At 48.4% G+C, this 11,382-nt stretch overlaps 1 protein-coding gene across 4 annotated transcripts in view; it reads right to left on the bottom strand.

The window, feature by feature from the left end:
* MAST1 (microtubule associated serine/threonine kinase 1) overlaps window positions 1–11,382 on the bottom strand; it is a 31,205-nt gene that overhangs the window by 9,772 nt on the left and 10,051 nt on the right. For all 4 annotated transcript variants that reach the window (XM_059389129.1, XM_059389130.1, XM_059389128.1 and 1 more), the window contains 8 exons: window positions 10,645–10,805; window positions 10,376–10,451; window positions 9,993–10,202; window positions 4,200–4,301; window positions 3,981–4,113; window positions 3,834–3,901; window positions 716–801; window positions 418–626 (listed from right to left, as the gene is read on the bottom strand). In XM_059389129.1, coding sequence (XP_059245112.1) covers window positions 418–626; window positions 716–801; window positions 3,834–3,901; window positions 3,981–4,113; window positions 4,200–4,301; window positions 9,993–10,202; window positions 10,376–10,451; window positions 10,645–10,805 — 1,045 coding nt within the window. The remainder of the gene's footprint in view (window positions 1–417; window positions 627–715; window positions 802–3,833; window positions 3,902–3,980; window positions 4,114–4,199; window positions 4,302–9,992; window positions 10,203–10,375; window positions 10,452–10,644; window positions 10,806–11,382) is intronic.

Below are 11,382 nucleotides of genomic sequence, written 5' to 3'. Positions count from 1 at the left end.
GGATGGGTAGATGGATGGATGGATGGATGGGTGGATGGGTGGATGGATGGATGGATGGGTGGATGGATGGGTGGATGGGTGGACAGATGGGTGGATAGATGGATGGATAGGACGGATGAGTAGATGGATGGATGAGTGGATAGAAAAACTTATAGATTAGCAAATGAATGGGTGGAGGACGGATGGGTGGGTATTTGATGGATGTCCTATATTGAATGAAATGAAAAAAGATAGATAAATCAATAGACGGCTAGGTTATAAACAGATGAGACGATAATCAATGACTGAATAATTAAATAGGTAGATAAACATACAGGTGGATAGTCAATATGGTGACTAGGGCTCAGAGAGGCTGCTGAGCCAGCATGACCAGCATGCATCCCCCCATCTTCCCTGCGGTCCTGTAGGCAGTCACACCTTCCACGTATTCCATGACCATGCAGAGGTGGCGCCGGGTCTCAAAGGAGCAGAACATGCCCACCACAAAGGGGTTCTCGGCAAAGGTGAGTATATCACGCTCCACAAAGGCCTGCTGGATCTGGTTGCGCAAGATCAGGTTCTGTTTGTTGATCTTCTTCATGGCAAAGCGCTGTCTTGTGTCACGGTGCCGCACGAGGTAGACAGCGCTGCAGGGGGAGAGAGCGAGGACCGGCCATCACCTCCGAGACACCCGGCCTCCGCCACCCTCCCCCCGCCAGAGCCCCGGGTGGCTCACCCGTAGGCACCATTGCTTATGAGCTTGATGGTCTCAAAGTCATTCTCTCCAGGCGGTTTCTTAGCCTTGGTGGTGGTGCTGCGGCCCTGCAGGGGAAAAGTAGAGACGACCACCACCATCATCATAAGATTGGAACTCTTGTTATTCCATTTACATGTGAGGAATCTTAGGCACAGGGAGGAGGTAGATGGGTCCTTCACCCAAGTGCCACAGTAAGGGAGTAACCAAGTCAGGACTCGAACCCATACTGCCTGACTCTGAAGCCATATTCCTAACTTCTTCCATTAGGAAAGAAGCCTAGAAAATAATCACCTTAATATATAAAGAGCTTCCAGAAATCAATAACAAAAAGCCTAACAATTGAAGAGAAAATATAGGCAAGATACATGAACAATTAGAGCTCTTAACCATAGGAAAATATGCTGAACCTCATATATAGTGGCAGAAGAGCAAATTAAACTACCCCAAGACACAATTTTTCACCTAGGAGATTGGCAAAAAAATCCAAAGGGCTTACACACTCTGAGTAAAGCTGTGGAGGAACAGGTAGTCCTATAACTTGCTGTTGGGAGTATAAATTGCTGCCAACCCCCTTGGAAGGTACTTTGGCATTCAAAAGAACTCCAAGTGCATGTTCCCTTTGATTCAGTAATTTCATTTTTGAATTAATGCTACAGATTTGCATGTGAAAAATGACATATGTATTAATTACCTTGCCCATTGCAAGATTGGAAATAAACCATATGTTCATCTATAGGAAATTGGTTAAATAAACAAACGAGCGGCATCTGTGTAAAGGAATATTGTGCCACTGTTAAAAAAAAAAATGAGGAATCTCTCAGTACCTTGATTCAGAAGGCCCTCCAAAGTATTTTATTATGCTGGGGGGTTGGGGGAGCAAGGAACGGTATGTACTGTATGTTTTTATGGCAAAACAGAGCTGTCTAATCATATTTGGGGGTAGTCAGTAGCACATACACTAATAATATTTGGGGGGATATAGGTCAGTGGGCGACAAGGGTGGGTATAGGATACTTCACTGTATACCTTTTTTGAAAATTATGTTTATTTTTCTTTAGGATGAAGTGATTCATTCCATAAACATTACACAAAAATGTTTGATATAAAAATATTAAATGTCTCTGCTCCTTAGAATGTAGCCTAAAAACATCCAACACCAAAAAATTGATAGAATTACAGGAAGAAATTGCTCAAAACCAGGATTTAACAGTACTTCTCAGAAACTTAGATAACCAGGCAAAAAAGAAAAAAGAATAGGGAGATGGAAGAATTGAATCACTCAATTAACAAGTTTGACTGAATGGAATGAGTAGAATCCTACAAACAATAATTAAAGATAAATACCTTTTTAGAGTTTTAGAGTTTTGAGTGATGTCATTCCATTACCTATTCAAAAAATTAAACAAATGGCATGGGTAGTGAGATTCTATTAAATATATATATATATAAAGGAAAGAGTGTGTGTATATGAGAATTCATAGATAAGAGTTTGAAACAAAGGATCCAAGTTCAAATGCCTTCTGGGGCCAGGCAGGCCAGGTGGGAGTCACCGGGTGGCAGAGAGGCAGGTACCCCTTATCATAGGGTAGCCCCGTCTTAGTACCAGCTGGGTCCACAACGGTGTTATCAGAACCTCTGATTTTTTCAAAAGAAGGCCCCAATCTAGATTTTGAGTCAAAATCTTCTCTTTTCTATATTTTGCTTCAAGTTTTTAAAAAATGCTGCGCAGTTCAGCAAAAACACATGTGTGGCCAATACCTGACATGGGGAACATCTGTCAGAGTGTGGCTGACAGGGAGGTGGGACTATGGCAATTTTTACTATGCTGAGCTGTTAACACAGACAATCCAACCTACTCAAAACCCCATGCAGGCCTCCCACAATTACCAGTATGACCAGCAATTCTGCTCTTGGTTATATACTCAAAAGAGTTGAAACAGTTGTCCAAACACTTGTACACAGATATTCACAGCAGCACTATTCATACAACTGCCAAAAGATAGAAACATTCCAAATGTCCATCCATGGGTGATGGACAAACAAATATGGCGGATCCCAATAATGGAATATTATTCAGCCACGAAAAGGAATGAAGCACTGATTCATGTTACAACATGGATGAACCTTGAAAATGTTATGCCAGATGCAAAAGGCCACAGAGTGAACGTGAATTTATATAAAATACCTGGAAATTTACAGGAAATATACAATTAGGTAAAATTTAAAAATATATGAAATATTCAGAATAGACAAATCTATGCAGATCAGTGGTTGCCAGAGGCTGATGGGGGAAGGGTGAATGGGAACTAATGGCTTAATGAGGACACAGTTTTCTTTGGGGGTAATGAAAATGTTCCAGAACTAGATAGAGGTGATGGCCGTACAACATTGTGATTGTACTAAAACCCAGTGAATTGTTCATTTAAAAATGGTTAAAATGGGGGTTCGTGGGTGATTCAGTCTGTTAAGCATCCAACTCTTGGTTTCAGCTGGGGTCATGATCTCAGGGTGGTGAGATCAAGCCCTGCATTGGGCTACACACTCAGCGCCAAGTCTGCTTGTCCCTCTCCCTCTGCTTCTAGCCCCACATCTCTCTCACTCTCTTGAATAAATTTTTAAAAATTTTATTTTAAAATTTTATTTATTTATTTATTTATTTATTTATTTAAGAGAGAGACAGAGTGAGAGAGGGAACACAAGCAGGGGGAGTGGGAGAGGGAGAAGCAGGTTTCCCTCTGAGCAGGGAGCCCAATGCAGGACTCTGGGATCATGACCCAAGCAGAAGGCAGACACTTAAGGACTGAGCCACCCAGCTGCCCCTCGAATAAATACAAAATCTTTTTTAAATGTTATTAAATGGTCAAAATGGCACATCTTATGTACCATGTGTACACGGGTGTATATTATGTGTATTTTACCACAAAGAGAAAAAAGCCCATGGAGGAACAGCTATTATTATTAACCCAATCCTCAGACGGGGAAACTGAGCCTGGGAGCAAGGACCAAGAGATCCACTTGGGCTGAAGGCAGAGAGCCAGGTGGCAAGGGCCTCTCCGGGCAGAGCAAGAGCGCTACCAGCTGGACCGCCGGGCCTTACCTCGGACAGGTCGTCCTGCTCGGGGGTGTTGGAGCCGCCGCTATCCTGTTCCTCCAGGTGCACCACGTCTGGGAAGAGACCGACAGTGAGCGGAGGCTGGAGTCCGGGCGGGTCCACCCACAGCCCGCTGCGCCCACCAGCCGGCACCTGGAAAGGGGTCACGGGTGAGGCCCAGCTGGCGGATGATGTAGCGCGGGATGTCGGTCTTGACAAGGTGGCCCTCCTTGGCGTGGCCCTCCGCGGCCTCCAGCAGGTGGTAGAACTCCTCCGGGTTGAATTCCTGAGGCAGGGCAGGGACTGGCTGGCAGCGGGCTCCAAGACCGCCTCCCCCTGCCCCGCTCCCTACCCCTACCCTAGGGGCCTCACCAGGCACTCCAGCAGCCTCGCGGGGCGCGAGATGATGATAAGCAGCTTCTTGACCAGCTGAGTGACGAAGGCCACCTCCATGCTCTCCGAGCGTTCATAGGCCTGGGGTGGCGGGCACAGTGGGGGTGGGGGTCACAGGCGCCCTGCTTCAGCCCGGCCCCTGTCCCAACCCCACCGGGTACACAGTGCTGCTGTTGTCCCATTTTACGGGTGAGAAAACTGAGGACCAGGCCACACTGTAAAAATTATGATGATGGGGGCGCCTGAGTGGCCCAGTTGCTTGAGCCTCAGACTCTTGGTTTGGGCTCAGCGGCCTGATCTGATGGGTCTTGAGATCGAGCCCCACAATGGGCTCCACGCTTAGCACGGAGTTGGCTTGACGATTGATTCTCTCCCTCTGCCCCTCCCCCCACTCACGTGCACGCTCTCTCTCTCTCTACCTCTCTCAAATATAAATCAATCCTTAAAAAAAAAATAATGAGGGCGACTGGGTGGCTCAGTTGGTTAAGCGGCTGCCTTCAGCTCAGGTCATGATTCCAGGGTCCTGGGATCAAGCCCCGCATGGGGCTCCCTGCTCAGCAGAGGGCCTGCTTCTCTCTCTCCCTCTCCCTGCTGCTCTGCTTACTTGTGCTCTCTATCTCTCTGTCAAATAAATAACTAAAATCTTTTAAAATAATAAAAATTTAAATTTAAATTTAAAAAAATAATAATGATAGGGACACCTGTGTGGCTCAGGCAGTTAACTGTCTGCCTTCAGCTCAGGTCATGATCCCCAAGGTCCTGGGACCAAGTCGGTCATCAGGCTCCTTCCTCAGTGGGGAGCCTGCTTCTCCCTCTGCCTGTTGCTCCCCCTGCCTGTGTGCATTCTCTCTCTCTCTCTCTCTGATAAATAAATAAATAAATAAATGAAATCTTTTTTAAAAAAGATGATGATTAGAGTCAGCACTGTCCTAAAACTTTCACTCATTCATCTTCCAAAACAACCCTATATTCCAGGCCAAGTTCGACTCCCTCTGCCTGGCACGCTCTCCTCTCCAGTCCCTGGGCAGCTTCCTACTTCTGCTCCACTGGGTCTCTGCTCCATTGTCACCTCGCCATGGAGGCCTCCCTTGACCCCACTGCCCCACTCTAAAGTCGCACCCCATGGGATGCCTGGGTGGCTCAGTCTGTTAAGCATCTGCCTTCAGCTCAGGTCATGATCCTGGAGTCCCGGGATCGAGTCCCACATTGGGCTTTTGCTCAGCAGGGAGCCCGCTTCTCTCCCTCTCGCTGCTGCTTCCCGTGTTTGTGCTCTCTCTCTCACAAATAACTAAAATCTTTAAAAGAATAAAAAATAAAATAAAATCACACCCCAGCTCCTGACTGGGTCCTCAATCACCATTACCCTACTACACTTCGGTTTCCTACTCCATGAAGCCCCTTCTAACAAGCCGTATATGAATTTCTCTATCATGCCTCTCAGGGCCAAGACCAGGGTGAGGCAGTGAGACACTCACCTTGATGCCAAAAATCTCAGTCTTCGAGATAACTGATATTTTAATGTAGTATTTGAAAGAAATAATGCAAAAACCTCTGACAAGCAAAATAACAAAATTTAAACAAGGATAAGACCCAGGAGGGCTGTGTCAAGCCATACTGGAGGTTGAAGCAAAAGGAAAAGTGTATGGCAATCGATACGTGGTTTTTCGATGATTAACGTTTTTGGTTTTTTTTAAAGATTTATTTATTTATTTGAGAGAGAGTGTTGGAGGAGGGTTAGTGGGAGAAGGAGAGAGAGAATATCAAACAGACTCCCCAGTGAGCACGGAGCCCAACACGGGGCTTGATCTTACAACCCTGAGATCATGACCTGAGCTGAAACCAAGAGCCCATTGCTTAACTGACTGAGCCACCCAGGTACCCCTCAGTGATCAAGTTTTAATGAAAATATTATTGATGAGTTTGTTTTCATTAAAACCAGGGAAGTAAAATTCTAACAAATTCTGGTTATAAATAAAATACTTAAAATAATGTTAAGTATTAATACACCTACTTTTCAACAATTACTTTCATGTTTCGGAGGGCGGGGAATCACTTGTCTCATCCTAGTCCCAGCCCTGATGCCTACTTTATTTTTTAATTTTTTTTTAAGATTTTATTTATTTATTTGACAGGCAGAAATCGCAAGTAGGCAGAGAGGCAGGCTGAGAGAGAGGGGGAAGCAGGCTCCCCGCTGAGCATGGAGCCCGATGTGGAGCTCGATCCCAAGACCCTGACATCATGACCTGAGCCGAAGGCGGAGGCTTAACCCACTGAGCCACCCAGGCACCCCAGCCCTGATGCCTATTAATTATCTTCTGACTCTTCTTTCTTTATTTTTTTTTAGAGATTTTATTTATTTATTTGACAGAGAGAGATCACAAGTAGGCAGAGAGGCAGGCAGAGAGAGGAGGAAGCAGGCCCCCCACCGAGCAGAGAGCCCGATGCGGGGCTCGATCCCAGGACACTGGGATCAGGACTGAAGCCAAAGGCAGAGGCTTTAACCCACTGAGCCACCCAGGCGCCCTGCTTCTGACTCTTCTTAACTAGAATGTCAGCTTCCTGAGGGCAAGACTTTTTGTTTGTTTTATTTCCAGATAATTTTCCAGCTTCTAGGTCAGGGGGAGGCCCAGAATAGGTGCTTGATGAATGGAATTATCAAGGAATTAATGAATGAGCAAATTCCCTTTTTATATATAATATAAAAAATATATATGAATGCGGGGCACCTGGGTGGCTCAGTGGGTTAAAGCCTCTGCCTTCGGCTTGGGTAATGATCTCAGGGTCCTGAGATTGAGCCCCGCATCGGGCTCTCTGCTTGGCAGGGAGCCTGCCTCCCCCTCTCTCTGCCTGCCTTTCTGCCTACTTGTGATCTCTCTTTGTGTCAAATAAATAAATAAAATCTTAAAAAAATACATATTTATGAATGAGTGGAATTCATATAATGAATGAGTGGAATGAAAGAATGAGCAAATTCCCTTTTTATAGCAGAAGAATTGAGGCACAGAGAGGTTAAGTAAATTTGCAAAGGCTGCACAGTAAGTAAGTGATGAGCTAGATATGAATCCAGGCCATTGGGTATCTATGCCCTCAACTCCTATGAGCCTAGTGGCAGAATCTCGACTCAGACCAGGTCTGATGCCAAAACCCATAAAGAGGGGCACCTGGGTGGCTCAGGCATTAAGCGTCTGCCTTTGGCTCAGGTCATGATCCCAGGGTCGTGGGATCGAGCCCCACACTGGGCTCCCTGCTCAGCAGGAAGCTTGTTTCTCCCTCTCCCACTCCCCCTGCTTGTGTTCCCTCTCTCACTGTGTCCCTCTCTGTCAAATTAAAACAAAACAAAACAAAAAAAACTTCAAAACGTATAAAGAGGGGCACCTGGGTGGCTCAGATGGTTAAGTGTCTACCTTCAGCTTAGGTCATGATCTCTAGGTCCTGAGATTGAGCCCCACATCGGGCCTCCCAGCTCAGTGGGGAGTCTGCTTCCTCCCTCTCCCTCTGCCTCTCTCCTTGCCTGTGCTCTTTCTGTCTCTCAAATGAATAAATAAAATCCTAAAAAGAAAAGAAAAGAAAAAAAAAAAGAATAGGGCACTTGGGTGGCTCAGGCATCTGCCTTTGGCTCAGGCCATGATCCCGGGATCCTGGGACGGAGCCCCGCATCACACACCATGCCCACGGGGAGCTTCCTTCTCCCTCTCCCTGCCATTTCCCCTGATTGCGCTCTCTCTCTTTCTGTCAAATAAATAAATAAAATCAAAAGAATAATAATAATAATTTTAAAAAATAAAAAGATTAAACCCATAATGACACCAATACTGCCCTTCAGGTCTGAATGGGGGCCTGCAGCCCAAAGCTCCATATTCTGGTCCGTGTGCACTTATCCAACTTCATTTCAGGAGACAGCACGGTCACTTGGGTTCTGTGCTCCTGAAACTTCCCAAACTCCCTTCTCACCTCAGGCTGTTCCCCCTGCTCGGCACACATTCCCCCTCCCCCGCCAGGCATTTCTCATAACTGTCACGTCCTCATTATTCCTGCCCCAATTTCAATGTCACCTCCTCCAGGGAGGCCTCCTGGACATTACAAGGGAGCCCCTGACACTCTGTCTGGGTGCCCTGCTCTATTCGCTTCATAGCCCTGAGCATCAGGTGAAATCATGGAATTCCTTGATTTGTCTGTTTCCTATACTCCTCCCACATTAGCCCCAAGGGGGCACCCGAATGGCTTAGTCAGGTAAGCGTTGAACTCTTGATTTCATTTTGGTTCAGGTCATGATCTCTGCGTCATGAGATCAAACCCCGAGTCCAGTTTCCTGCTCAGTAGGGAGTCTGCTTGTTCCTTTCCCTCTATTCTTCCCCCTGCTCTCTCTCTCTCTCTCTCAAATTGATAAATAAATATAATTTTTTTAAAAAGAGAGAGAGGCACCTGGGTGGCTCAATTTGGTAAAGCATCAGACTCTTGATTTTGGCTCAGGTCATGATCTCAGAGTTGTGAGATCGAGCCCCACATGAGGATTGCTGCTCAGAGGGGAGTCTGCTTGAGGTTCTCTCTCTCCCTCCCTCTGCCCCTCCCCCACTCACTCTCTTTTGCAGTCTCTCCTTCTCAAATAAATACATAAAATCTTTAAAAAAAAAAAAAAAAGAGGGGAGGCTGGGTGGCTCAGTGGGTTAAAGCCTCTGCCTTTGGCTCAGGTCATGATCTCAGGGTCCTGGGATCAAGTCCTAGGACTTGATCTGCTCAGCGGGGAGCCTGCATCCCTGTTTCTTTCTGCCTGCCTCTCTGCCTATTTCCGATTTCTCTCTCTGTCAAATAAATAAATAAAATCTTTAAAAAAAAAAAGGGGGGGGGAAGGAAGGAAGAAAAAGAATATCAGCCCCCAAGAGGGGAGGAATATTTCTCTGGTTTGTCTATTGTTGTGCTTCCAGTGCCCCAGCACACAGTAGTTACTTAATAATTTGAGTAAGTGAGGGGCGCCTGGCTGGCTCAGTTGGTTAAGTGTCTGCCTTCCGCTCAGGTCATGATCCCCAGGTCCTGGGATCGAGCCCTGCATCGGGCTCCCTGGTCAGTGGAAAGCCTGCTTCTCCCTCTCCCACTCCCCCACCCCCCGACCGCGGCTGGTGTTCCCTCTCTCACTGTCTCTCTGTCAAATAAATAAATAAAATCTTTTTTTAAAAAATCGAGTAAGTGAGACAAGAAATAAGACAAAAATAAAGATCATGGGGCGCCTCCGTGGCTTAGTGGGTTAAAGCCTCTGCCTTCATCTGGTGTTATGATCCCAGGGTCCTGGGATTGAGCCCCGCATAGGGCTCTCTGCTCAGCGGGGAGCCTGCTTCCTCCTCTCACTCTCTGCCTGCCTCTCTGCCTACTTCTGATCTCTGTCTGTCAAATAAATAAATAAAATCTTTAAATATATATATATAGATAGATAGATAGATCATGCCAGATGGTGCTAAGTGCCAAGGAGAAGAAAACTAAAGAGACAGTAGGTGGTGAGTTGGAGCAGAGGTTGACATTTTAAGTAAGAGGGTCTAGAGGCCACCTGAAAAGGTGACATTTGAGTCAAGACGGGAAGAAGGTGAGGGAGGTTCAATTCTCGCCGCCCCCATCAGACCTAGATGAGGACCACAGCCTTCTCTTGAGGACCACGTCCTTCCTGTCCAGCCCTGGAATCTCAGCTCCACACCGGCACCTGGTACGTGGTAGGCGCCCTCCGAACGGAAGTGGGGTGAGGGAAGGCATCTGGCACGAATGAGGCCAGCGGCCCCGTGCACTCACGTCCTGCAGCAGCTTCTCCAGGTTCTCCTGCAATTCGTAGAAGTAGACGGTGGTGATGAGGCCGTCGCGGGACTTGGTCAGGCAGTCCCGGGCCAGCTCGATGATCTGGTGGTGGATGAAGCTGAGCACGCCGTCGGCCAGCGGCAGCACGCTGTCTGGTTCGTAGGCGCGGGCGAAGTCGCGCAGCTTCTCCTCCATCTGCGCGGTAGCCTGCGGGAGGGACAGAGGCGGGGCGGGGGTGCCGGCGCAGGGGATGCGCCTGGAGGCTGTGGCCGCCAGGAGCCTGCGCTGCGCGCGCCGGCCACCAGGGGGCGCGCGGAGCTAAGGCGAGCGAGGGCTCCCGCCGCCCCGCCTCCCAGCGGCCGCCCCCCGCCCCGTCTCACCTTCGGGAATCTCTCCTTGTAGACATGGTTCATCATCACGATCTCGTTGTCGTAGGAAGAGGGGGAGCGCCCGGGGCTGCGGGGAGAGAAACCCATCCTGTCCAGCCCCCTGCTTCTGAAAACAGCCAGGCATCAGATCCCCTCCACCCCCAACCCCGGTAAAACCTCACCCATCGTGTTGCAACCCGTTTAATCATGCGGACAGAGGTCTCGCAGTACACAGTCCCTCAGATCATCAACTTGGGTGAGGGTGGGGGGTGTTTGCCCACCTAAGGCTCCGCGAGCGAGGCCGCACGGCAGGAGAGCGGCGGCCACCATCTTCGTCAGTGATGCTCTCGGTGCTGCCAAAGTGCTTGGAGAGGAAGTGGAGCTCATCCACGGTGGGCTGGTAGGGCAGCTGGTGCAGGCGCTCCTGGGAGGAGCAGGAAGACTGGGGGGAGGAGCGGGGCCCGGGTCAGAGCCACCGCGGTCCCCCCACATCTCGCGACCCTGGGCTGGGATTCCTGGGGCTTGATGGGCCACTGGGCAGGGTCGGGATCAGGACCTGTTTTATGATCCTTGGATCCCAGGGTCCAGGTTGGGACTCCTGGAGACAGATGGGGGACAGGGACAGACACAGATGAGAATTGTGACACTCACACAGATGTGGCCAGTGGGAGCCTGTTAAAACCTGAGTCAAGTCACATCCCTCAGAACCCTCCATGGCTCCCACCTTACTCAAGGTGGGCGCTGAAGTCCTTACCAGGACTCACAACATCTTACAAGATTCAGTCCTGTCTCTCTGCCATCACCTCCTTCCACTCTCCCCATCATTTACTCTGCTCCAGCTGCACAGTCCTCCTTGATGGTCTCCACAAACGCCCCTGCCTCAGGGCCTTTGCACTAACTCTTCCCTCTGCCCGGAGCATTTCTACTACTGATCACTTCTCCTTCACACCTTTGCTTAAATATCACCCCTCTGGGTGGCATTCATCCCTCTGAACACATATCCATCACTCACTATCCCT

The sequence above is a fragment of the Mustela nigripes genome, chromosome 2, assembly GCF_022355385.1.
Source record: "Mustela nigripes isolate SB6536 chromosome 2, MUSNIG.SB6536, whole genome shotgun sequence".
Lineage (NCBI taxonomy): Eukaryota > Metazoa > Chordata > Mammalia > Carnivora > Mustelidae > Mustela > Mustela nigripes.
The sequence above is the reverse complement of the archived record's forward strand: the minus strand, read 5'-3'. Positions and strand labels throughout refer to the sequence as shown.